Raw genomic sequence first — 27,399 nt, 5'->3', positions numbered from 1 at the left:
GACTTGAGTATGGGCTTTAATTGTGTATTGAGATAAAACGACCTTCCTGATCTTCTATGAAAATCGTTGTCTAAAATAGCACCTTTGAACGAAACCGTATGCAATGATCGAAGCGTGGGATGCACAATTATTGAGCAAATTGTTTCAAGTAAAGGCTTTGTCTGTAAAGGAATAAGTCTCAATTAGTCATTTCTGTAAACTTGAAAATACAGCCAACTATTTCTTTCCAGACTAAACGACCAAATAAAACCGACTTTTTATCTCCTCTAATACATATTTTTAGTTATTTTAATCGATTGTCTTTTGTAATTTCCTCCAAAAGAAGAAAAAGAAAACCACGGGAATGGAGGGAGAAGGGTCTATCGCATTTTTGAGCGCCAAGAAAAAAAATAGAGAAAGCAAAGTTTGGGCTTCCCTTCCTTTCACTACTTACCGAACAACAACCCACAAACGAGTCAAAGGACTCCTTCAAATTTTTTCCTTTTTCTCTTCGCTCAAAAAGTTTGATGAAACTAATAATCATACATGTCGGCGTTGTTAATAAATGATTCATGTTTGTCTTCCTTTCAGAATGCACCTCTTACAAAACAATAAACGACCCAACCCGGTCTGTGTCCAATCAAATAGAGAGTAAAGATGCACGCTGTGACAGAGGAATTCTTACTTCGGAAAGTTGGGTTCGCTTTACTGGCTGCGGAGGAACAGTCATTCCTAACAACCCGCCACAGGCATACCACTGCGGAACAATTTCTCCAGGTTGGATCCGTGGTGCCCATCCTGCTGTTGCTGAAGGGGTTGTGAAACGAAAACTTTGCTATCGCTTTAACGACAGTGAATGTCATTATGGCTCTTATTATATTTCAATTCGGAACTGTGGCTCGTTTTTTGTTTACAAACCACCAGATTTGACATATTGCTATCTACTACTTTGCACAGGTGTGTATTTATTTGATCAAAGTAGGCATTGTTTCCTTAGGCTTCATAACAACATTATTATATCAGGTAATATGGCTTGTAAGCTTGCCTACGTTCCAGAGAATCACATAACGAAAAGCAAAGGAAAGGAGAATAGAAGGGGTAGAAAATATAAATTTTTTTATCTATCAAAACGTAACATGGACGAAAGACAAAGTAGAGAAAGGTCAAAGAACGAGAATAAACGATTGAAATAAACTAATTTAAAATGGTAACGTAAGTAAATAGATGAAGCTAAACGAGTGAAAGAAACCTAACAGAGTTACATGTGTACTGATATGAACGAGAGGAAAAACTAAATACTACTAAAGGGGCCACTTTTAAACTGCGATTGTTTGTGATCACAGTTTCTTTAATTTTTTGTGACTTCGTTTTGTATTTTCAGTTACCAGATAATAAGTTTTGATCACCAATCATGAAAATGCTTAAGGCTCTTAAAGATTCGGGAATCATACAGTGAACCAAATTGTAAGTGTTGATGCTCACTTTAACGAATCCTTTTTTCCAATGATTAAATAAATTACCAAAAAATTAACGTTATGAAGTATGAAATAATAGGTTTTATTCATTAATAACCTGATAACAACAATTTGGTACAGAAATCCTCGAAGAGTGCTTTTATTGCCCAGTTGGTGTTTCCAGTCCCTTCGTCATCCCTGACAATCAGATGACAGCTTCATCCTATTATAATAAAGAAACCTCTGCGAAGTATGGGCGACTTTTTAACGAGTCAGGTTACGGTTGGTTTCCGAAGAACAATAACAAAACAGACTGGCTTCAGGTTGATCTTGGTAAAGAGTTTCAAGTGTGTGCTGTTGCTACCCAGGGAGGCAATTACCATAAAGATTGGACGACAGCTTTCAAGCTTCTTTACTCTTCCGATGATAACAATCGGAAAACGTACAAGGATGGAAATGGCGTGGACGTGGTAAGTTGAATCATCACCTGAACAGTTTGAGTGTCAATAGTAATTCGGCTTTCCCTCCCACTATGACTGCTCTGGAAAACTCGCTCCACCGCCACATCCATTAAGATGCAAAACTGTGACCAATCCGGAGTTGACCGGACATATTTATTTCTCGATTAAGGTGGACTCCCTTTTTTACTTTGAACTCCCATTGACAAGGTAAGTGATGATATTTTCCTCTGCTGTGTGTTTTTGTTGACATAACTTTGGTTACCCTAATACCTCTCAATCAAAATAAGTTCAACCTTTAAAGAGTAGCTAATATAAGAAGACGAAACTGATTCTGAAAGAAATTCGGGGTTCAAAAGTAGTAACATGCTAGGAAATTGCATCAGAAAATCACCCAAATTATCTCTGAAAAAAGACACTAAAAAATATATGACTGGGCAATTCTTGTAATACCTCCAATGATTCTCAATATATACGAGATTGCTTATTTCAGAAAAAAAGATATGTTCTATGTCTTTCATTATTTTCCTTAGGAATTTCAGAGAGTTGGTAAAAATCACGGTGTGGACCGACATAAGCTGTCAACACCAGTGGTTGCAAGATACATTCGCTTCCATCCAACAGCGAATGATGGGTGGGACAGTCTGAGAGTGGAGGTGTACGGCGCCAAAAAAGGCAAGTTAATAATCCAGTGTTGGTCCATTTTTGCTAATGCTCCTACCCATCAAAATCGTTAAGAGTACTTATGAGCGACATGCTCTAACAAAAACACTGTCAAGTTTTGAACTAGTTCATTCTACGAAGGAAAATAAAGTTGTATTCTTGAAGCCTTAAAAATACTGTCATACAATCACCAAATAGATCAAGACAAAGTTTTTCGGCTTTTGTATAAAAATCGTTCAAAGTGAAAGAGGTCACTACTCCAAGCATTGATTTTATGATAGTTAATGTAACTGGGCTTAACTTGTGTGAGACTTGGACAATCAATTTTTCCTCTTTGACTCCTTTTCTTTCGAACTGCTTGGAATTTCTAGAACTTCCTCATAGTGATTCGTGTTTGCAAGTGTGGGAATCTTGCAGTAACGGGGGGCTGGGGGCGAAATACTGTATCCTCCTGATGGAGTATGACTGTTGAAGAAACATTCGCCAAAATTTTACCGAACAACCGGTTTAATATTATTTTCAGGGGAAAATGTTACTGATACTTCCTTACAGTGTTGTCAAGATGGTTATGAAGGAAATCCGTGTAGGGGTGAGTGTGTTAACTGAAACTGAGTGCTTTTTATTAAATAAGAAATTTTTGAGATATTTCTTAAAACTTGAACTTATTAAAGTTGTTACTCAACCTCTCGCCCTACCTTAATCATCGTGAATGTTCAATTGATCATCTTTATGATCATCTTTTTATTGGTTCGATTTAGGTAAGATCTCTTAAGCAAATTTCTCTCAGTATTTTTTGTCGGTCCAAAGAAACTCCTGGATAACCGAATACATCTTTTCAATCACAGTTTCCCCTTTTCATTTACCGGGATAAATCCGCTGTAAAAAATATTAATTCTCCTCCCGATGTTTCACATAATTGTATTGAATTGCTTGTATGTCATTGCAGCGTGTCCAGTACATTCCGTAGGCATCGAGACATCACTTAACGTTCATGATTGCTGGTGTAAATACTTTTACCCAGGAGATCCAGAAGTTGATCCGTGCAGAAGACAAACAGAAAGTAATACATGAGAGAAAGTAGAGTAAATCTAACCATAAAGAAAACTAAAATATAGGTCATTTAATTACTGATTCAGTATTCAAACAGAGTATATTCTTTAACTTTGAATTGCGTCTCAACAGCTTTTCATGTAGTGAAATAAAGGACTCTAAACGAAATTTGGAATTAAAACTATAACTTCTTTTTCCCCATTTATAGGCGATATGAGATGTATTGATGATTCAATAGAGGTTTTATTCCATGATGTTAATACACAACCAAGCAGCCCAATGAAGTTTAGACGAGACCAAAAAAGAAGACTGTTTACATCTTTAAAGACGGAGAACTTTCTTGCGCAACAGGTCTCTTTCTCCTGGAAGATAAGCCAACTCTCACTGTCACCTTTAAACATTTCTGATCAACCAGAGTTGCTAGTGCCCGACACTCTTGAGCTGAACTTACGACCAAACTTGCTGTCGACAGGACTTAAACTTGTAACATTTGAGCTGCGACAAAAATCCGGATCTGAACTGACAGCTCGAGACTTTGCTTTCATCGAAGTTCTCGAAGTTCTTAATTCGCCACTGAAAGTTGCCATTGCGGGAGGAACTGAAGTTTTTCGATCCATAGATAAACCAATTTTATTGGATGCCAGTGCTTCGCATGACACCAGCCTTAGTGCTTTTAGTTCCTCGGGAATGAAATATGATTGGTCTTGCTTAATAATAACAACACAATCTAACGTCTCCAGAAACTATACTCCAGTGTCAAACGTCACCTTTCGAGGTTCAGATGGCATATACGACACATTTGTCGGTGCGTCTGCAAATAGAACCCTCTTTCAGTTGCCGGAAGATGTCTTTCTTCAGGGCAACGAAAAAGCCATAGTGACCTTAGATACCAAAAGACTCATCAGCAATCAAGCATACTATGTGGTTCTGACGGTAACCAAGGATATCCGCGTTGCAAGTGGCATTCAGATTGTTCACGTTCGCGAGGAAGATGTACTCGACATTCGTATTTTGTAAGTTTAGTTCATAGCTGCAAAGAAGCTGATGGTTATCACTGGCATATGCAGAGCTGAAATATTTAGTATCTAACATAAGAGTTGTCCTCTTCCACGTTTTCAACGCCGAGAATGAACAACGTAGAATAGATTAAAGTCTGCTGATCTCCACGCAATCCCATGAGATATATTAAATTATTATACATTCAATTCATTATCTCTTTCCCGATTGGCCGAAAGCGTACAGTGAATTTTCGAAATTAGCGCCTGGGACGTCATCTAGCTGCAGATTATACTGACAATAATCATGTCAAGGTAACGGGCAGTCATATCATGTGTAACCACAGAGGATGATCATGATTTGTAAGGGTAATCATATCAAGTACGTGCGCTTTGTGTTGCTTGCCAAGCAAAAAGCAAAAACATATATTTTCGTTCAAGGAAAAAAAATACCATCATTAGCTTCGGTTTCTGTGATATCCAGAATAATTAAGGTCTCGGTAAGGGTCATCAGCCTCAGCCTTTGGCTTCGGCTCATAACCCTTGCCTCGACCTTGATTATTCTGAATATCAAAAAAACCTCATCCAATAGTTTTTTGTTATTTTTGATAAGGAGGTTGGAAACAACATCCCTTTCTCATCCATGACTCTCCAATTTTGACGCAAATGTTCAATTGGTTATGTCGCAATAAGAGACAAAAGCATAAGAATTTATTCGATTAAAGTGTAACATAGTTGTTTAGATAACACCCCTGCTTCTTCAACAAAGATCTTGGCAGTGATATACATTCGTTTCCCTTCAAATACGAACCATCTTAAAGGAATAAATAGGGACGAATACAGGGGTTCGATGAGTAGAGGATTGCTTCTTATTTTCTTTGCACAGGTGCACCATGAACTGTGACTCACCAGTCAGTGCATCTTCTCGTACCTCCCTACGAACTGACTGCAATTCAGCTCGTTGTCCTGTGTCCCTCAAGTACAGATGGAGCCTGCTGAAAAACGATGGAAACAACTCTAACCCCAAATGGTCTACTCAGATACACTTCAAACATCTCCTGGGTACAAAAGTGGATTCAAAAAACCTTGTGATTAAAGAACAAATGCTTGAACCCGGGTCCTCCTACAAAATCAAGGTTGACGTTCTATCTCCAAACGGCTCATTTGGCTGGGCGGTATACCAAATTGACACATTGGCAGTTCCATCAGGAGGAATATGTCATGCCACTCAGTTGGATAGGAAAGATGTAGGATGTTGGCTAAACATTACCTGTCAAGGATGGAGTGATGAAAATGTGCCTTTAACCTATGAATTCTTCCAGGAATCAAAAGATGGAGAACTCGACATGTTGTCCTCTGGAGTTTGGCCTTACAGTGTTGTTTATATTCCACCTTCTGATGGGGCTGTTGCTCGTCTTCGGGTTGCGATTGCTAATGTTTTTGGAGCGGCATATAGAGTAGGATTTTCTATCAAGGTATTAGTAATTAGATGGTGAGAACCAGCCTTAAGTAATTAGCAAATTATCCTGCAATTCGAATTCTTTGTTTGATTTTAGATAAAGGTAACCTCGTGAGGTACATTTGCTACTCGCCGAAGCATTTACAAAAGTTTATTATTTTTTACTTTATTATTTTGGAGTCCATATCTATTTATTAACCATTGTTCATGGTGCCTGTTCCATTAACGCTGCACCATATTGTGGGATGCGGAAGACGATGAACGAGGTTTGCAATTGGCCACAAAGCAAACGAGCGCAAACAGCCAATAGCACACAGTGGAACTTTGACAAAGAAACTAGATTCCCTGATACATCTTACTTTCTCGATTACTCATCACTGCATCTCTACCCAATAAATCTCAAGGAGGGAAAATAGTTGTACTTTCCCTCGTAAAGATATTTAATGCGGTCAGTGATCTGCTTAAATAAATCTTTAACTATCTTTTTTTCACAGCTAGATCAATCATCTTCGTTGTCAGCAGAAGAGATAGACTATAACAAGCTGCAGGAAAAACTTTCAGTTATGGATAGTTCTTTTTCTGTGGGAAAAGTAAATACAGCAATACAAGAAGCACACGCACTTCTCTTCTTATTCCAAAAGGCTGCAAAGCAGGACGATGTGAATCGGAACCTACTTCAAGTAAGTAAAGTGGATTGAATGTAAAAAAATGGCTTTGCACTTCTTGCCATAGAAACGTGTGTTTTCTGTGCCGCCATTTGATATCTGTAACTGATCAGCAACATAATTTTATAGGGTGCAGAACATAAAGGATTAATTTTTCTCAAAACAGCTTTAATAATCAGAGGTTTCAGAGGTTCTTCGCCGCTGCCTGCAACATCAAGGCATACCAACCGTTTTCAAGTCAGACACAACAGTTAGGTCTCACCAAGTAGTAGAATAGGATAGGATCGAAATGCACCAATAGCAGCGTACCAACGTGCTGACGTGATGAAGACCAGCAGTATTGCAGACGAAACGTCGCGATCTACATTATAGGTGACTCTATCGTGAGACAAACGAACAAAGTTCATCTCCAATCATTCAATGCTGTGTAAAAAGGTTGAAAGGTTCCACCATGCACGAACATATAAGGTTTCTCTTAATCTCCTTTAATCAGAATAGCTTTACATAAGGTGTATAAATGGCTCACAGCTTGACGTGTAAATTGTTGAAACATGCGTTTGATACAACATTTTTCTCTCACTACAGATGAAGAATCACGTTATTTCTAAGATCTGTGAAGTACGGATTGATAGCCGACTGGAGCGTTTGGCCCAGATTGGTGTTGTCTTGAACAAAGCTACAAAGGATGACGCCCTTGTCTCGTTCAATACAACGGTATGACACTGAACTCGTTACCTCATATTTTTGTTTGCAGAATCAAACTTGAGTTTTAATGCACGTTAGACTAGACTTTTGATAAAGAAGCTTTTTATAAGATTCCAAGACTTCATTAAAATACAAATCGATTGATAATATCTTGGTAGACCTATTTGTGTCGTGTACAAGTCTTACAAACAAACCTCAACTATTTATTTCCATGACTTCAAAATGACTTTTATCTTTTAGTTAACTGTATTGGATAAACTGATGGAGATGTCAACCCTCTTTTCACGAAGAAGCAGGTCTGAATCCCCCCTTCTTCTCGATGGAGGAAGATTGTTGTTGTACTGTACTACAAATATTATGGGATCCAGTTCCAAGAGAATCCTTATGTCTAAAATTTCTGCTAACCTCGATGAAGAGAAAGAGGTATTCCCTTAAAGATTTATAATATTACACCTTCATGTGATGAACCACATTTATTTCCAGTATCTTAATGGAGCAAATATGAAACAAATATTTCTGATGTGAAGAGTTTTTTGGCTCGTGATTCATGTGGATGCTAGATCCAACTTAAGATTTCTTTGCACTTTTAGATTACCATGGGAAAGATAGTTTCTAGCCGTTGTCAAGAGTTAACAGACATGATTGCCAACACACTTCTGTCACTTAAGCTGCCAGGGGAGGAATACACCATCATCAGCAATGAATTTCAATCGATTTTATTCGGTAAAGAAGAGTCAATGGACATGGACCTTTTAAAACTCAGAAATGGAGAAGCCAGTTTTCAGTTCCCCTCTATGAATACCAGTACGTTGCAAAATTGGCTTGGCAACGTCTCTAAGGTTGGAATAGAGGTGTGTGGTTGTTGTTACACTGAGTATATTGGGATGGTAAAAGCTCAGATTGCAATTTAATAGACAGCCTGACAGACGTCTTCATTAAATTTTAAGGCTCAGGGTTGTCCTCTCTACTATCCACAGGAACCCCGAGCACAGTTACCCAAGAATAACATAACTTGAAGTTGCACATGCATAAGATCAGCATTTTATACTTAAAACTAATGTTTACACACGCGTAAGATAGACATTCCATACTTAGAATTAATTTTTATACAATATACTGTCATCTAGAAAACTTTTTAAAAAAATAATTTATGTAAATGACACGATATGTTAGTTATCTTTGAGAGATGACAGGATAACAAAATGACCGTAACAACAGGTCTTTTTGTACCTTCTCTTTCCTTCTCCTTTGCACGTCTATTTCACTTCACGCTTTAAAACTTTCTGATAGGTTAAGGTTGAGGATCCATTGCTTGGATCTTTTGATATAATGACAGCCCTCTATAATCCGTTTAACTCACCTGCAAGGGTTTCGTAGTTCAGTTGGATGGCAAAATCGGAAAAGTTCGGCTAGACTTCGAGTCCTCAAAAGAGAATTAATTTTTTTTTGCTTTATTTTACTGACAAGTATTAAAATACGTAAATCTTACTATGACGTCGTTTTCTACCTTGCAGATGATCTCCTATAATTTTAACCCATATGTGTCGGACAGCAGCAGCCAAAGAATCAGATCGAAGGTTGTCAGCCTTGTCCTAAAGGATGACACTGGGAAAGCTTTCAACACAATAGATCTACCCTCGGATATAGAAATTGATATTTCAGTATCAAAATATTATCTCGAAGACAGAACTCGATCTGTGAGGTTTAATGTCCAGCTTGACGATTTATTTAAAACAGGAAATTATGCTCACTCAATTTGCTTTTCTATTTAAGGACAGTCCTCTGATACCCTTGGCGGCGCATCAAAACGGTGATTACAAGTACGAGGTATCCATAACAACTGGGGGATGGAAAAATTGTGGTACTACTGCCAATATATCCATGATTCATGGGAATGAAAATACCAGTGACGTTATCAAACTGACATGTGACATCCCATGTGAAAGGAAACTGTTTGCTGAAGGCAACACTGATAATTTTCTTATTCGACAGGAAATGCCGCTGGGCGAGATAATTTCTGTTCAGATCGGCCATGACATTTCTGGCGAGGACCCTTCTTGGTTTATCAACGAGATTTTAGTTGTGCATTGTCAAAAGGAACGAAGATGGTTGTTCAGTTGTTACAGCTGGCTTGCGCTAGAAAGGGATGACGGTCAGACCTCGATGAGATTTTATGCAGATAATTGCAAAGAAGGCAACACGTTCAAAAGAAAATTTAGCGCATTACGAAGGAATGGTTTCGCTGATGATCACTTGTGGCTGTCGGTGATCCGCAAGCAGCCAAGGAATCCTTTCACCCGCGTTCAGCGAGCATCCTGTTGTTGGAGCCTTCTCATGCTGTCAATGGTAACATCCGCTATGTTTTATGAAACAGAGGACCTAAAACAGAGGAAAATACGGATTGGTCCTTTTTCACTGACTCCGAGTCAACTTGTCATCGCGTTGGAAAGTGCCTTGGTTGTTGTGCCTGCAGGTCTGCTAATTGTGCTCTTGTTTCGTAAAAGCGAACCAAGGAGAAACAGTCAAGGTAGCCGGTATCAATTGGGGAAAAGCAAGAGAGAAGGATGGTGTTTACTTCCTCATTTCTTTGTATACATCGCATGGTTTCTCTGTGTGAGTATTGCAATTACTTCCGCCCTTTTTACGGTGTTTTACTCCCTCATGTGGGGAGGAGAGAAATCGTCTCGCTGGCTTACATCTGTTCTGCTTTCCTTAACCGGTGAGGTGCTGGTCATCCAGCCCGTCAAGATAATCATTGCATCTGCAGTCTTAGCATTACGGTACAGGAGTGGTGGCAAGTCAACAAATAAAAGTTATCTAACGGATGCATCCAACAATTTGGATCTTTCATCGATAGATGTCGAACGAGCAGGACAGTATAGGAAAAACAAGAGAAAAATGTATGCATTCACGAAGGAACTCTTGTTTTCTTTAATTTTTCTCGTGATTTTATTGATCGTCTGCTATGGAGACAAAAGCAGGCAGAGATATCATCTACGAGCTGCAATAGAAAGCGAAGTCCAGTATTTCGATAATGTTGGACGGTACAAGGTATGTTTCTGTCGACCTTAAATCAATCAGTGCCTATGGTTTGTCTTACTGAAATAACTGAAATGACTTTTGTAAATATTCAAAGTCGTACGCACGTTCTCATTCGTTCTCATTGATAGATGGTGCGTTTAGATAAGGGTAAGTAACCACGATTATTTCCCAGATGTATTTATCAAAGCAACAGAGGATTTTTTCGAGTATTTTCATCGCCTCTTAAAAGCACTCAGGGGGTTGGGAAAATTTAAGAAAGTTATGCAAACCTGAGACAGTCAATAGCTTGCATAACTTCTTCCAATCCCCTTCATGTTAAGATGAAACTATGCAAACGCGGAAAATGTCCTCTATTTCCTAAATGGTGTTTTGATTCAAAGCTTTAAAGATCATTGAATCTAATGGTGTTAGTCGAGATGGGTATGTACTTTAACGTTTGTAAAAGTTTGGTTCAGTTAGGATATCAATGATGTTGGTTCGTTCTCGTTTTCAAATTTTCATCGAAAATAATTTTAAATGTTTAAAATTACCAGATAACCAACGTGGCTCAGTTTTGGAGGTGGCTGGAGGACGCGTTTGTCCCAGCAATCTTTTCAGAGGGCTGGTACAAGGATCAGGAGGAAAAAGGATTAAAGTACATCAGAAATGGTCGATCGACTCTGGTCGGCATGCCTCGCCTAAGGCAACTCAGGGTCATGAAAGGTAAGCATATACCGAAATTTTAAGGACTCAGTAGTATGACTGTGACAACACCGATACGTTCTCGCGGTTTGGTCATCCCAAGAAGATGTTTTTCTTCGTTCTCTAATACTACTTGGATTTTTATAGCATGTCATAATGACTTTTAAATGGAATTATCTACTCCACTCTTAAAAAGGAAAATGAGTACATTCAAACTAAGAATTTTGACCTCCAAGCCAATTAACTAAGCAACACGTAAAGATCGAGAAAAATTATTGGCTAGTTGTAAAGACTCCATTAGAGCAATGTCTTCCATGATTGAAGAAAAGAAATGATTGAAATGCAATAATTACCCCTGGAACTTGGATCTTTGAAAAAAAGGGTCTAAACTCATTACTTTCTTTGAACAGATTCCTGTGTGTTTCAGCAAATATTCAAAAGCATGTTTACTTATTGCTACGGTCCCTTCACTAAGAACGGAGAAGACAAAAGAACTTGGATTGACCAGAACAGTTCCTCAGTTCTCTGTCCAGAAAATTGGGAGTACAACGGAAATGGTGGCTCTGATACTTGGGGCCGTTTTGCTGTTTACAGTGGCGGAGGATACATAGCTAATTTAGGATACAACAAGTTTACAGCTAAAAGAATTGTCAAAGACTTAAAAGAAAACAACTGGATCGATCGTCAGACCAGAGCTGTACTGGTGGAGTTCTCACTGTATAATCCACCGAGTAACCTTCTTGCCGTGATAACTTATTGCTTCGAAGTCCTTCCATCAGGCTTTGCCGGCATATTCAAGAGTTATGGAATTTTGTCCCTGAGTGCAACGAACCCTCAAGCCCATAACATTTACTTGCTTTTTGCATTTCTGTTTGGCATTCTACTTGTTTGCTTCTTCATTTTGGAATGCATCAAACTCTGTCGTCAGAGCTGCTTGTATTTCAAGTCAGGGTGGAACTGGTTGAACATGCTACAGATAGTCACTGCATCATCAGCATTGTTCCTCCAATGGATGAAAACCAAGGCAGCAAAAATAACGTTGTTCAAACTAAAGGAAAACCCTTTCGTTCCCATTGGCTTCCATGAGGTGTTACTTTGGTCTGACCTTGAAAACCTGGTCATTTGCATAGCGTCCGTAATTGCCACATTGCGTCTTCTAAAATGCTTTTACTTCGTGCCACAAATTATAGTTTTCTCGTGGACACTCCGCAGATCCTTTCCTTCAATATCTTCTTTCTTTTTGATCTTTATGGTAGTAGCGATAGCTCATTCTTTCTTAGGGGTCATCGCCTTCGGAACCAATATTTACATGTTCTCATCATTCATAGACGCCATTTCGTCGCAATTTCTGATGCTCCTTGGAAAAAATATTCCAGTAAATGAACTGATTTCTACAAATCCTATATTGGGACGTTTTTTCTTTTTTAGTTTTGTCGCCAGTACGACAATTATAATCGTAAATACGTTCATTGCAACCATTAATGAGCACTATGCTTCTTCAAATTCTGATAAAGGAGGAGAAGACTTAGAACTTGCACAGTTTATAACCGACAGAATTAATTACACTTTGTTTGGCCAGAAATCCAACAGAAACCAGCCATGGGCAGAACAGAAGAACCACGAGCTCTTCGGTTCCGAAATTATCGCAGAAAATAGTTCGCTGGAAGAAACTACTCCGAGTACCTTATCTTCAACACCGCATCGTAGCCGTACACCTAAATTATCTTTTAAACTAGATGCGGCCGAGTACGAGAGTTTACAACTTCGATAACCAATTGTCTGGAACATTTACCGGTGAAGGCTACCATGAACAATACAGGATTCATCCGGCTGTTAATCCTTCAACACCCAAGATCTCATCAGTAATTCTCCTTCCCGTCTCTTATACAGTTCTTGTGATGTTAGTTTGGAGAATTTGGTATTGGATCAACTTTATAATCCCTAACTGATAATTTTCCCAATTCTCATCGCTTGTCTGCTTGATATTGTATTGATATTGTAAGGAGAAATTCTGTCTTTGTCACTTATGGGAGTTAAAGGGTCAATCAAAATAGTTCACGATCGTGAATCCAGCGGTTTTTGGGATAAATAACGATTGCAAGAATGGAAGCAACTATGACAGTTCACATTTTCATAATGTTCCATTCAACTGGTTTTGCAATGTTCAGGAAAGTGGAAAATTTGGCTGAAAAGCATCTACTTTCATGTTTTAGATTCCAGGACGTAACTTTTGCAGATAAAAGCTTGCGGTATTTACTGACACCTGATATCTGAAGTGCACACTCATCTTCTTAGAGTTTCGTGGCTACAGCAACTAGAAGAGGACAACACTGCAAATTTTCCTCTCAGCTGATGGAAGAGAGACTGACTAAACTATATCATGTAGAGATACTTGCCTACCTTTTCTCAATTTAGCAGTATCACACTGGTTTTAGCACTTAAAGCTCGCTTTGCGTCTGTTCAGTAAGCGATCGCATCTGACATTATCATGTGGTAAGACCAAAAAAGTGGCACCCGACGCGAAGATGAGTGTGTCACTGATGTTCGTACCGTATTTCTAATTTTTCTATGATCTATCTCTGAACAGACACATAAAAACATGGAGAGTGTATATGATTTAGTCTTATGTATTCTATGTTGTGATTCAAAACAGCAGTTCTATTGGTTAATTAAAAAGAAAATTCAAGATTGCAAAATCCTTCACCTCTCTTTCCTAGAACTCAACTGCTCTGAAAGCAAAACTTTATTCAAATGATTCTGTATTCCTAACCTCTGAGTTAACTGAACATATCAGTGCATGAGCAGTTTTAAGCGTATGTTTGTTTGTTCAGTTGAAAGCAATTACCAAGAGGTCTTGTTCAGACTAGAACCTGTTAACTTGGCTAAAAATACGCAAGGTATTCGACGGAATGTGCGAAAAAACAGCAAAATCCGCCGGGCAAAATAAGACTTCAAGAAAGATCTTTTTTTTTCTGACTTATCACAAAGATCAAAGGCTGAGTCTTCATGAGGAATCGAAACTCAGACATTCGAATTCCGCACCCCAATGCCCTGGCACTTAGCTACAGAAACTTACCGTAAACAAGGCGCCTTATAGGTATCACCCCGCTTTGTGCTAGAGTCAGCTATGTAAAAAGCCTCGAGTGAATAGAAAAGGAAAGGAGACGAATTTTGAGCTATGTAATAAAACGATGAAAGAGGATTTTTCGACCTTTTACGAGTAAAATTAGTTTCTTATCTTGTTGGGCTCAAAATAGTCGTACAATTAGAGTTTCCCGCCAAACGTACCCAGCTGCCGCGGCTGCTTATTACCACAATCCTTTTCTTGTCTAGTTCATTTACAGCTTCGTCAAGGATCGATGAAAAGAGACGGTATTTTAGACACATCCACTCTTGAAAAATCCAAGTTTGAATTATCCCAATGCCTTAATTACAAGTGACACTGGCAATTTTAGGCCTAGGAGATTTTTTTTCATTCCTAGCTAAAGTAGCAGGTTAACCTGTACCAGCTACAAATACAACTCATGTAATGACCATTGATGCGGTCCATCTCCCAAGGTTTCGTTCACATTTGTGTAAATAACTGCACAAAATTCACCTTGGAAGCACTGTCAGCAGCTTAGTGGATAGAAGAAAACTTCAGACAGGTCCAGACTTCTTGTTTTATTACAAATATTTATCTTTCTGGCTGTCTCCAAGTTTTAAAAGTAGTCTTCATGTTCACATACTTCACAATTCAATACAGAATCCGTTCTCAATTCTACAAAGCCAGCTATTTATTCTTTTCAGTCTTAGTTCGAAAATAGTTCGACACCTAACTTTTCAGAGTTGGAAAGTGAACACTATGTGAAAAATTCCAAAGAATAAACCCTACTATTTTTCCTCGAAATAAAGTAGTTTTTCGCTAATCTGGGTTTAAGAGGTGTGCGTAAATCTGTCCTTGACTTCTCTTGAACAAAAGCGCCTTGGCAGGTTTTACCTTAGTGCAATAAGATACTGAAGGAAACAAAATGAAATCTGTTTCCGTAATTTTCTTCGTGAAGGCAAAAAAGTATATCAAAACTTTACATTACCTTTAAGAGCGTCCCCCCCCCCCCCCCAAATAAAATAAAAGGTTTTGTTGCTGTTCCTCTTACTTTCAAATTATTAAAGAGCATCTAACATGTATATACTGCTTCATTGACGAAAGGCTTTATTTATTCTTGGGCCACAAATTGAGTGTAAAGTTAATGTTATTCCACAACTGAACCTTGCTCCTAATGGCTGAAGCTGCTCCTTTGGGGATGTCTGCCTGAAACAGGTATTTGGAAAGCACAGTGGGAGAAAGGACTGGGGCAGTTGGGAGTTTATCACCTAAGACAATGGTGAAATCACCAATGTACAACTGATTTTATCCTTTACACTGTATATCCCCAGTCCCCCAATTGAACTCATGTTTATAATCAGTCATGGTGACTAAATATATTACCACTAAGAACTTAAGGCATGACCTTGCATACATTCCTTAACAGTTGGAGTCTGAAATAAATTAAGTGCTGGTAACTGACTTAACTCATGGTCGCTGATATATTTACTGCCTGCTTTCTATGGTCAACATTCTTATTGTGTCAAAGGAAATCTAAGTTCACATGCATTTAAAAATCTTTTTACCACACTTGTAACATCATACATAAAGCAGTTTTAGGAAACTATTCATTGCTAGGTTTTATCTGTGCTCAGGAGTTAAATCCTGTAAATTCTAACTTCCTTGGAGTCATAAATTCTCTAACAACTTCATCTGTGACTAGCTTCTTTCTCTCTTGGTGTTCTGCCACCAGGGGCTGTAAAACTGAGATGAGTTCCTTCTTGATTTCTCCAGACAACATCTTTCCAGTAGAATAATCCTGATTTAATAACAAGTAGCCAATGGGGTTAGTATACTACTAAGTCATTTACAAAAATTTTTAAAAGAACAGTGGCAAGAAGAAAAACAAAAAAAGCCTTAGTCCTGATTTCCTTAAACACTGACATAACTTCTAAAACATCATGGTCTTGGCACATTTACCTCTTTTATTTGAGCAAGTTTTTCATCATCCTCGAGGAAGAATGTGAGATACTGATAAGCAATATCTACTGTTATATCTCCACCATATTTCCTGTGATCTTCCACAGTATCACGACCACCAGAGAATGCATACTTGTTAACCTAGATGACAAAAACAGTAATGCACTAGATGTACTTAAGAACTTTTGTTTTCTGACCATAGTAAGGCACTTAATACAATAAACTTCATTATCACCATTTGACAACTACATATAATGATCTTCTCAAGAAAGACCCCTTTATGAATAGGAGATGAAGAGATACAAATTATAGAACTTGCTCTGTGTCCAATGTTTCTTGGAAAATTACCAAAAGGAAATTTCTCTCCAGAGGTAAGTTACTTAACTTTAGATTTTTCAGCAAACAATTTATTGAGAAATGACTGACAGACCCAATTGAGTACTGAGCTCAAATGAATCAATTGAAATTATTTGACTCATGCAATCCTGACTGAGTTCAACACCTTTTTATACTTGGCAAAAGTGATAAGTTAAACACACCCTGCGTAATAAAAATCAGCACCACTGCTGTAAAATACAACCATACCTTCTTTTTAATCTGAGCTGGGGAATCAGTGAGAAAGATGGAAGAGGTTGGATCACTGGAGCTCATTTTTGTTTTTGCACCTTGCAGAGCAGGAAAGAATGTGGAAAATATCAGAGATGGTTTTGGACAACCAAGTCGTGGAGCAACATCCCGAGTCATCCTGAAGTAAGGATCCTACCCATTAGGAAGAAAACAAAACACACAAATAACATTCAGTAAAGATTAGGTGAATTGTATTACTTCACCTTACACACAACTATATGTACATGTACCAAATAGAAGGAGATTGTAGTTAGGAATTTTCCCCCTTAGATCTGCACATCGTTAGAATGTATATGTATCACTAAGGATGGTTCATGCAATTCTCTAGAGACGCTGACCAAAGTCAATTAATTTCAATCTAGAAACTATGAAAAGGGGATTGGGTTGGCTGATAGGAACTGCTATTCTGAACGCATTAATTCCTGGGCTCATGCACCAAGCATTGGGCAAATACAACCACCTTCACTGCCCATCACCTCTGGAAAAATAAAAGCAAAATGTAAAGTAGCAAAAATTTTCCATAATTATGGTGAGGTTTAATCAGATGCATACGATAAAAGAAAAGATTTGTCCAATAATAAAACAGCCAGATATGTGTGGTATCCATCTCGGAGAAAAAGTGTTACTTCTACCTGGTATCCTCCGAGACAATCTATATTTCCTTCCCTCTCCCACTGAAAAATACCACTGCAAATGCTTTGTAATGAGAGGATACACAATGCATTTACAGAACACCACACACCCTCTGTTTAAGAAGAAGGTCTTGATTCACTTCCTGCAAGTCTTACCTGGTCAATTGCACAAGGAATAAGACATGGGATATCTTTTCTGCTTCCAAATGTGTGAGGAAAAGAGTGGCTAAATGATGGGGCTGCTTGTATGGCAGGAAAAGCTATTTTACCTGAAATAAAGACATACATGAGCCTGGAAAACAAAAGTTCAACCCACAAACAAAATTCAAACATTGCCACATGGAAACAAAATGTTTCATGAAAGATTGATTAAAAATGAGGAAAGCTAAATGAAACACTTATTAAAACACCAAACGCTATTAAGTTATTATATAGAAAATAATGCTGAAAAATTGAGAAGGGGTACTCTGATACATACCTATACAAGAACTCTCATCAAATCCAAAGATTGCTTTAACTTGGTTGTAAGTTACACACCTTTGTATTTTGATGATGTTTTTGTAAAACTCAGAGCTGCTCCTAAAAGTTGATAAGAGAAATAATTTTTCACATACACCCTTCAAATCCTCACAAATTCTAACAGTTCAGTAATAATTATAATTACACTAATTTTCCCATAAATATATTTTGACATGTATTCCTTGCTTGGGATTACAAATAGTATTGTGAATTTTCATAAATTAAGCAATTGTTTTGCTTACTCATAATCATTAATTGAAGAAACAGGTTTATAATTAGTTTATTTCTTACCCTATGTAATCAATATCTGAGAAGATAAAGGTCTTCTTCACATCAAAGCCAACAGCTATGATATCTTTGGCATTTTCATAAGCCAGTCTGTGTGTTTCTTCACACTCTAAGTCCTTGAGAAAAAACTTTTCATCATCTGTTAGTTGAATTACTAGTGGCACATTGAAGACATCTTGAAGATACCTGAATTAGAAGTAAAATCTCTGTTACACTTTTTACCTTAATTGTTGACATAACTGTGGAGAAACTAAGCAAAATGTGAAGTTTTTCAACACATGTGCACATCTAGTTCTTCTTCTCACTTCTTTGTTTGCTGTAATATTACTTGTCTCACTAATGGGTTCTTTGTTTCTCAGCTGGTATAGAGCCAGATGACAAAATTAAAAAAATATCAGATCCAAATCTTTGAGTAAAACTAAATTTCAGGCTTACAAAAGCTGTTTAACATTTCTTGTTTCAATGAAACTGGTTCCTGTAACTATGTAAATGTTTGTAGCACATCAGACATAGATTTAAAAACATCAGAGGGAATGCATGGAAAAGGCCCTGAGTTGCTTCTTGAAAATTCTCCTTCCAAACTTTCTTGTATACCCCTATAAAACAGGTTTCCTTAAAAGTCACTCAGCCACCTCTTCAGTTTGATTGAATTATCCGCAGTGACTTACTTTGTGAAGATAAAGGGAATCAGATGTCCCATGTGCATGGCTTCTGAGGATGGACCTCTTCCAGTATATAAGTAAAAAGGCTTTCCCTTTTCATACATATCCAGGACATAGTCAAGATCCCTTGAAACATTTAAGGTAATAATTAACAATTTGTAACATTCCTTCATTACAAACAATTCAGGGCTTGAAGCTATTAAATCATGACTACCAAAATAAGCTGATAACATTTTATGAAGGAATCAAAGGTCCCTTTCCCTTTGTAGGCTGGAAATTACAATAATTTGTACTACAAAATACAGTTATGTGACTTTCTAGAACGTAAGAGATCAAAGCTACATATAGCACTATTGTTAAAATATAACTTTTCTTATTAACAAAGGGTTTTAATAAGTGTTGAGGTTAAAGTTTCTGAGAGGTAGACAGTACACCAGTGTTGGGTATCAAGGTCTACAGTCCATAAACTTTGTTTCATTGGTAAAACCCTTAAGACTAACCTAAGATTAAACCTGAGTAAAGGGCACTCAGCACTATTGCAGTTAACAATGACCATTAAATGAACGCCTTGTTTAAAGGCCATGGAGGACACCATAATATGACAACCCTTACAACCAACACAGTCAAAAAAAGGATCTCCTGATTAATTACGTTTACTTATTTACTTTGTATATAAAGCCTTATAGTGATAACTAGTCCCTCTTTACCTGTGTGAGAAGAAGACACCCCTTCTTAACAAATGATGTGGTGCTTTTCCAGTTAGTTTCTCTATCCTTTCCTTGTGTTTGTCTTCCAATTTGGAGCAACCAAACTGCCCTGTGGATCATAAAATTACTTGTTGGACTAACAAAGTTTCATCCTTTTAACAAAGAAAGGGAAACTAAGCCTTCTCGCTGTGGGTGTTGAGGTGTACAGTACTGGTACAGTGCCTCAATAGCATACTTGGGTATGTTTGGGTGGGTAATAATTATAATTACCACCAGTCTCCAAATAAAGGCCTTGTTTTAGAAAGAACTTACAAAAGAAGAACTTTCAAATTGATACTTCCTTTAGAAACAATTAACTCTTGTGGCTAATGAAAGCGTTTTTGTCCTCCTCCTACAAACGTCTCAAAAACAAATTACTGGTGTTTGATTATGTACAAAATCAAAACCCTTTTGGCTGGCAGATAAGAGAATAATAATAAGGTATTCAGCACTGGTACTGCCTCAATAGTATACTTGGGTATGTTTTGGGTGGGTAGTTATTATAAGTACCACCGATGTCCAAAAAAAAAAAAGAATTTGATGTGGAAGTCCATCATGTCTTACTAGCCTGGTGTGGCTATTGTCATGCATGCTGAAAGGAAGAATATCGTATTTATCCTTGTTAACTATCTTTCAACCAATGCCAGACGAATATTCTTAAGTCAGCTAGACAATAAAACCACAGAAGCCACGTGACTGAATTTTCAGCTGATCATCGATCGAGGCTATTACACGCCGTTTTCTTGGAATAATTCAACGGAAGAAATAACACCATAAAAAATTTGAATATATAAATATAAATAAATGAGGCAAGATAAACTAACTGATCAGCTTGTCATAGTCGATTCCTTTGTTATCCGCTGCAACGACCTTCTCCATGGTCACGATTTGTTCTGTCTCTCCATCCGCTACGTTTTCTTTATTACTTTCGTCGTTTGAAGCCGCCATGCTTAATGATATGTACCTTATACACCTAAAGTTTGTAGGAAATTTACCAAGCTTTCCTCTCTTTACAAGAAATTTAAGCAACATATACTATTGGTGTTTATAAATGAATTTCTTGGAACATTTCCATAATCCCCTTCCTGTTACATCAGCCAATATGAGCCCACGGTCAACAGTTGATGCGTGTATGTTACACTGAATTGACACCTTGTTCATTCAACAACTTAGCTCCTTGGGTCTTCGTCCGAGGGAGGAAGAAAGGGGTCCCTGGAGACGAAGTTGGTTGAGGTTAAACTCGCCGTTTTAGGGTTTCAATCTTATCTTTACTTAGGAAAGAGAGAACTGAAAATACGTAGCCTAGCCCTGAGTGGAGTGGGTTGGAAACATCTACTCTTTTAAAGACCGCATCATAAGGAAATCAGTAAATACCTAGAAACAAATCTCACTTTCTTTCTTTTATTTAATTATTTGAATTCTTTACAACATTGCTAAGATGACAGTATTTGTAGCTACCCATTAAACATTATCATTTTTAAAACATGGTCATAACCATGTTGGAGCAAATTCATTAAAGATTATCTAACACCTGCTTTGGGCTGGAAAGGAGAGCCATACAAGAGTACCCTTCCCATGTATGCTTGTAATAGTAAGTAACTCGTGAAGTCATTCAAAGGCCTGATGAGTATGTTATGTTCATGATGGATGCTATGGAAATATATTGAAATGTGAAATTGTAGATGCTATCACTGCAGCAGTGGCTAATTATGTCAACTCTTACTTAACATTTCACCTCAAAGTGACTGGTAAGAAATTTCTTCTTTCAATATTTTGACATTGTAGAGCACAGGGTTGATGTCAATAATAAGAAATATCAACCAAGGGATATTGTTATGTTAAATGACCCTTAATTCCCATGGCAAAAATAGAAGAGGATTATGGTTGGCAGTAAAGAGAGTTGATATCAAGATCTTGGGGGTGAAAGGGAACAGAATCAGGACACTTTCCATACAGAATAGCTTTTGCAAAGCATTTAGCGTCACTGGCTGCCAGCTACTTATGAAAACCACCTTGTGATGTGTCAAAGAATGAAAACTGTGCTTTACTTACCCCTAGAATGTTACCATTGATAAACAATAGAACTTTCTTTAGGGTCAGTATTTATCCTATTTATTCTAAATGGAAGAGACGTACTATTCTAAAACTGAATTTTATTTGATCTGAGATATCTTGGCATCAAGTCTTGCAAGGAACTGTAATTGCACACATAGACCAGTTCAAATTTACATTCTTGATTTTTTAGCAACTATGTAAAAATCACTTTTATCTATTTGGTTCAGACAAGACAGCAACAAAAAAAATTTTTTTTTTTTTCAATAATAGCAATAAAGCGTGCAGTTGCATGCAGTAAAATGTCTGTGATTTGATATAGGAAGTAGCCTCAAGGCCCTAGAAAAATCTTGCTTTTGTAATGCTATGTAAATTTATAAGGTATGATAGTGTCAATTGCACAGGCTTGTTTTGGAAGTTACCAGCCTGCCATTGTGTGGGTTTTTTAAAATATTCAGGGGGTTTGAAATCCACTCCTTCCATTCTTGTCTGTAACTCTATTTTAAGCTTAGAAGGTAGACTTCACCATGTCATGAATCTGGAAAAGAAAAACAGAAGAATACCAAGGAATCATTAGATTGGAATTCACTTCACTTAGTTATTTTTAAGTACTGATTCACAAATATAATTCCTCCGAGGACAAAATTAAATAATGGGACCGATGGGAGAAGGGAAAGAAAACTTTTAAAGGTTCAACAACAATGAAAAAAGTGAAAGCATCATCGACATCTATGCTGACTTTTCATTTAAACAAGGGAGCCAAAGAAGTTCCTTTTGAATTAAGAAAACAAGCACGCTGGCCCTTTTTTCAAACTGCTCTATGTGTTTAAATTAAACAGGTTCCTACCATGCAACATTCTTCACCTGAGAGATTTCAACATAAGGGCTCCACTAGTAATCACCTGTTTAGAGGCAGCAATATTAAGAGGTGATTCACCCTCATAGTTTGTTAGGCTTGGATCAGAACCGGCAGCAAGTAACAGAGCTACCACAGCTTCCATTCCCCGTCCTGCGGCAATATGAAGAGGTGTCACTTCACCAAATGTCATGGCATCTGGGTCTGCACTGCACTGGTACAAAAGGCAGTTGATCATGGACAAGTTACCAGCCTCAACTGCATGATGAAGTGGGGAACGTCCACTTTTAGCATCCTGCGAAGAAAGATGTTGAAAAAAATTTAGACTAAAACATTGATCCTTTTTAATTTTCTAGTTCCTCAGTGCTTCTGCTCTAGGCCATGACTACTATCAAAATTTCCTCTCACATTAAGATTTGTGTTCTAGTGCAGGGTGATAAAAATCCTTACAGCAAGCTTTATTATAACGACAGGAGCCAACAGGAATGCAACATAAGCCAACTTGTGGGAGTCCTGCACCATCACTGTTCTTGTGCATTTAAAAATAAGACACAAAAATTAATGTAAACGTAACCTACCTGAATGTTAACATTAGCCCCAAGAGACACCAGATAAGTGGCAATTTGTACACTGCTTACAAATACAGCCTTGTGTAAAGCGGCATAACCTAGGGAAAAAAAAATACAAGTATTAGTAACACGAAAATACGCCATTGCTTATCTTGAGTTTAAGTTTCTTCTGATCAAATCTCTATCAAGATGAACTGACAACTTAAGTAGGAGTAACCCTGGCAATTTGACAAGTTTTATGTGAACAAAGGAAAAAAAAATTACCAAACGAAACTTCTTACTTGCATATTTCCCTTTCCGACCTGTATGGGAAACCCCCGCTAACACAATGTACCGGTTATGCTTCCACAGCACATTTCACTTTCCCTTTCAACAAAAAGGGAAGCCCCCATGCAATTGAAGTCATCAACAGAAACCAAAACGTGGGCTAAGGGCACGTAGAGCTTTCATGTATAATTTCAGACGAGAGCACCAAATAAGGCTCGACTGAAATGGACGATCAATATTGTTAACTTACCTTCGTAGTCTCGCTCGTGAAGCATGTTATATACTTTCTCTTTCATTTCGTCACCCCATCGTTTGTCGTGCAGAGGTCTTACAATCTCCTTTACGCAGTCAATATCTCCTTGATCACAAGCTAAATGTAAAGCCGTTCTACCATTGCGATCGGGAATGTTTGGCGAAGCTCCGGCTTCCAGAAGTCTGCGGATTGCGGCGGGCTGTCGGGTGATTGTCGCTAGGTGAAGAGGCGTCTACGACAGAAAATGTTTCATAAATATCACACAAATTTCTTTTATAAAGAATAAAAAGATTATTACAGTGTCTTAAGGCTGATTTTCCGAGAGAACACTTATCAAAATCTGAGTTAGTCTAGAGGAAATATGCCAAACATGAAGTGGTTTTGTTTTGTTTACCTGTTTCAGATCGTTGTAAATGTCGAGGCATTCTCTACACGGCGCAACTGAGATTATCGCATCTGTTTCCATTGGTTTCATATTTATAATCGACAAATGAAGAGCTCTGAAAGTATAAAAAGAAAATGACCATGATGTATGTTAAGAATTTTATATTGTTACTCAAATCCATCATTTCGGGGAAAGGAACATTTGTGAGATTGGTGGATGACGATATTTTTAAAACGAAAACATAAGTGTTGAAGTAAACCGTTGCTCCTGACGCTAGTTTATAAAACAGCGTTATTTCTATACAATTTCCAGAAAAAGTCAGTTTTTACTTTGGCTGTTTCAAGTGAAATCGAATACCTCTCCACGCCTGGAATCGTAGAGGGAACAGTTTATGTCTTGCTTCACGAAAGGAGGAAATTTGATCGACTTTAATTCAAAATATCTTCTCCTTCGTACAAGTCGGTAAAGGGTGAAAGAAAAAAGAGAAAAAAAACGACGACACTACCTGTTTCGATATTCAGCTATTTACAGATCGAGGAGAAAGCAAAGCATTTTATCTGAAGGCAAAGGTCATTGGATATGCACCTCGGCTACACGTACGAATCTTAAGTTTGCACAGAACGAATATTTAGAGAAGAACGATGATTCGTTTGGAAACTTACGTGTCACCATCGTCGTCTTGAAGATATAACTGCTTTCTAACATGGTCCTGGGCTAATAGATACCTCACGTCATTAGTGTGAGCATAGTTTAGATAAAGTTCTTCGTTTTTCAGAAGCGATGAATCTTGTGATTCCAAGGAAGGGTGTCGGTTATCAGTATCAGGGTCCTCGATCGACAAATTTTCGGTCCTCTCCTCTACACTGCGCAAGTTGGTGACTTCATTGTTTCTTTCTATGCTTCGAGAGCGTAATTCTTCGTCGTCACCAAATCCAGAGTCACACTGATAGTTGGCGCTTACAACCTTTCCATCTGCATGAGGAACTGCTAACATTTTCTGTAGTACCAGACCGGTTGGCATCGCTCCGCGAGGAATCAGCTTTCGTTGCCCACTTGTAGTTGAATCCATCACAGTGAACACAGATTTCTTACGATAATTAAAAAGTTTACGGTTCTCTAAGAAACAAAATTAATACAAACAAATTGAACTATTAACTTCTACACACACTCTCACAGTCCCCGTGATCGAAGATGCCTAGTAATGGCGGATGATCATGTATATACGCTTGCTAGTCAGAGAAGGGAAATTTCCCTTTTCAATCACGTGCCCTAAAACTGACCAATGATCGAGCGAGCTTGTAATCTTTTCACCAATCAAAACGCTTCATCTCGGGGAATTTAGGGACTCCACCGGGGCACCCTGGGCGACAGCGAGAGTCGTGAAGGAATGCAAAGGTGTCAGCTGATGTGGGTACAAACAATGAATTTTTAATTAGGGGATTCCCCGAAAAAACGGACTTTCGCATTGGGAAATGTAATTGCTCTTTGTTGACGTTAAAATATCGCGTCAATCGCAATACACTATCGTAAATGAGCTTCTCGAATATGTTTGCTTTGTAGGTTTTTTTTCCTCGAGTTCCCGTTGTCACGAGCAGTTATTTTTAGCCAATATTTAACAAAAAGTATAGAGAGATTCGATTGAAAACGCATCAACCCCTGTTCCATTTAGGACATGTTTTGGCAGGTATTTCTAGGGGTTGCGAGAGGGCGTAAGAATTTCCCTGCTTTGCAAACAAAAATTGTATTTTTCTAGCCTCAGCAAATCTTTTTTTCGATTTGACTTAAATTCAAAAATGAACTAATCGTTAAAATTATACGTATAAGGTAAATACACGGGAATTATTCATTTGCCCGCCAATGATCACATGTGATTTACGCGTGTTTGTCACACGAGAACCGTGATATGCTAAATGTGCACTGTGTTTTCTACAGGTAAGGTAAAAGTTTTCCAATTATTAACTAAATAGGTTGAAGTTATTTCTCATTATTGTATTTTCCCTGATGACATGAGCGCAATATCCTGGATACCTCGCAATTACTTCAGTACAAGAACATCCCCACGTTTATTGAAACGGATCAATTTATCCGTGATAGACAGACAAGTGTTCTTGATGATATTATAAGGTCAAAAATGGTCTTGACGCAACATCAGTACAGTTACGGACTTTTGAAGTCTAGCGATACACCGCGCAAGACAGTGACAGTGCGAAAGTTCAAGAACCGTTTTTGGCGCTTACAATCACCTTGGTCGACCGCCATTTTCCGTATTAAAGTGTCAGTTTACAACAGCGGGCTAAATCTGTTGTTGGAAGGTGAAAACTAAATTATTATTATTTAGCCGGGTACCTACATCAATAGGTAATAAAAACTGAAAGTCTGCTGAGGATCCTGAAGGACGTCATAATACATAAAATGGATCTTTGAAAATTTCGCTAGCGAAGATTCGAGCTCTGAAGGCAATTTTGAGAACTTTTAGGTCTTTCCCTCTGAAATGAGTGATAAGACTGAAATGGAAATTTGGATGGAATAATAGAGCTTTTGACGTGACGTCATACAGGCTCGTGATTGCAATTGCTTCGACCAGCTGTGCAACTTCAGCACCATTTGTGTACGCAACTTCGCGAACGTGGCTTATTTCACATTCGCCGGAGGTGAATCCACCCTCTCAAAACTGAAAGGGCCGGAGCACGTACAGCCATGCATGGCCACGACCTGTGGCAGCAAGACGAAAAGCTCGATCAAAGTTGGCGAATTCACGCTGAAGCATCTAAAACTTCTTATGGGCCAATATCAACCAGCAGTTCGGCCTTGAGGGCTCTGAGAAGGAATGAAAATGGATACTGAACGGAAAGACAAATCTCGTCGGGGAAAAACCCCCTCTCATGTAAAACGTGATGGGGGTGCCTGTATTAAGATTAGTTATTGAGAGATTCGACCCCAATTACATCTTTCAGTTTTCCGTTTCTAACTGGGATTAGACAAGAGATCTAATTGTGTTTCCCAGAAACAGCCGTTGGCACAATTCTCTTCTGGCAAAGACACTTATTGTATGAAGTTTCTACCACCAGATCGAGAGACAGAAGAAACCCCGAAAACAGTCGACAGAGTTACGCGATAACATCTAACGCAACACGTTGAAAGTGTCTTAAACCCCAAAATTGTCTTTAGCGGACAAATTATGCTATTGGGTTGTGGTTATATTCCCGCACCCTACGTTCAAATAAGGAAACCAACGACAATAATGTAGAATGACACCGATTCCAGTTGCTTACACTCGCTAAATACTTACATACATCATTATGTATCGAATAAAATATGGAAATGGTCTGTTTCGTTCTTGAGCACGCT

The 27,399-nt window shown here is 38.1% G+C and overlaps 3 protein-coding genes across 4 annotated transcripts; 1 reads left to right on the top strand and 2 right to left on the bottom strand.

Moving 5' to 3' along the window:
• The first annotated feature begins 1,007 nt into the window (after positions 1-1,007).
• Positions 1,008-13,847, top strand: LOC149042328 (uncharacterized). Its single transcript, XM_089212299.1, has 13 exons — positions 1,008-1,077; positions 1,575-1,903; positions 2,425-2,566; positions 3,078-3,143; positions 3,501-3,614; positions 3,813-4,617; positions 5,486-6,074; positions 6,553-6,738; positions 7,309-7,437; positions 8,981-9,005; positions 9,131-10,479; positions 11,004-11,172; positions 11,562-13,847. Exons 1-13 carry the CDS (start codon positions 1,008-1,010, stop codon positions 12,920-12,922), a joined length of 5,334 nt encoding a protein of 1,777 aa, XP_089068425.1. The 3' UTR covers positions 12,923-13,847.
• Positions 13,848-14,799: 952 nt separating this feature from the next.
• On the bottom strand, positions 14,800-20,805 carry LOC113684442 (tryptophan--tRNA ligase, cytoplasmic). Its single transcript, XM_027201818.2, has 9 exons — positions 20,494-20,805; positions 19,631-19,739; positions 18,930-19,049; positions 18,265-18,447; positions 17,933-18,033; positions 17,611-17,723; positions 16,781-16,954; positions 16,196-16,336; positions 14,800-16,034 (listed from the first exon to the last, which is right to left on the bottom strand). Exons 1-9 carry the CDS (start codon positions 20,699-20,701, stop codon positions 15,867-15,869), a joined length of 1,317 nt encoding a protein of 438 aa, XP_027057619.1. The 5' UTR covers positions 20,702-20,805; the 3' UTR covers positions 14,800-15,866.
• A 1,000-nt stretch (positions 20,806-21,805) lies between these two features.
• Positions 21,806-25,254, bottom strand: LOC113684444 (nuclear factor NF-kappa-B p105 subunit). Of its 2 annotated transcripts, none has more exons than XM_027201820.2 (6): positions 24,714-25,254; positions 24,061-24,166; positions 23,664-23,898; positions 23,156-23,244; positions 22,586-22,872; positions 21,806-22,259 (listed from the first exon to the last, which is right to left on the bottom strand). In XM_027201820.2, the coding sequence occupies exons 1-6, from the start codon at positions 25,118-25,120 to the stop codon at positions 22,244-22,246; spliced, it is 1,140 nt and encodes a 379-aa protein (XP_027057621.2). In that variant the 5' UTR covers positions 25,121-25,254; the 3' UTR covers positions 21,806-22,243. The 2 variants fall into 2 exon arrangements, with proteins under 2 accessions (XP_027057621.2, XP_027057623.2); XM_027201822.2 differs by having other exon boundaries at positions 22,624-22,872.
• Positions 25,255-27,399: the final 2,145 nt, after the last annotated feature.

This window comes from Pocillopora damicornis, chromosome 7 (genome assembly GCF_964200805.1).
Source record: "Pocillopora damicornis chromosome 7, jaPocDami1.2, whole genome shotgun sequence".
Classification (NCBI taxonomy): Eukaryota; Metazoa; Cnidaria; class Anthozoa; order Scleractinia; family Pocilloporidae; genus Pocillopora; species Pocillopora damicornis.
This window is presented reverse-complemented; position numbering and strand designations above follow the sequence as displayed.

Coding starts and splice junctions, on each gene's coding strand:
- LOC149042328 (XM_089212299.1), top strand. CDS start 1,008: ATGGCTTGTAAGCTTGCCTACGTTCCAGAGAATCACATAACGAAAAGC. Junction 2,567..3,077: donor GGTGTACGGCGCCAAAAAAG/GCAAGTTAATAA, acceptor TATTATTTTCAG/GGGAAAATGTTACTGATACT. Junction 6,075..6,552: donor GAGTAGGATTTTCTATCAAG/GTATTAGTAATT, acceptor TTTTTTTCACAG/CTAGATCAATCATCTTCGTT.
- LOC113684442 (XM_027201818.2), bottom strand. CDS start 20,701: ATGTTGCTTAAATTTCTTGTAAAGAGAGGAAAGCTTGGTAAATTTCCT. Junction 18,034..18,264: donor TCAGATATTGATTACATAGG/GTAAGAAATAAA, acceptor ATCAACTTTTAG/GAGCAGCTCTGAGTTTTACA. Junction 16,955..17,610: donor TTCCTTGTGCAATTGACCAG/GTAAGACTTGCA, acceptor CCTAATGGGTAG/GATCCTTACTTCAGGATGAC.
- LOC113684444 (XM_027201820.2), bottom strand. CDS start 25,120: ATGGATTCAACTACAAGTGGGCAACGAAAGCTGATTCCTCGCGGAGCG. Junction 23,245..23,663: donor TCACGAGCGAGACTACGAAG/GTAAGTTAACAA, acceptor TTTTTTCCCTAG/GTTATGCCGCTTTACACAAG. Junction 22,873..23,155: donor GGGCTAATGTTAACATTCAG/GTAGGTTACGTT, acceptor CTTTCTTCGCAG/GATGCTAAAAGTGGACGTTC.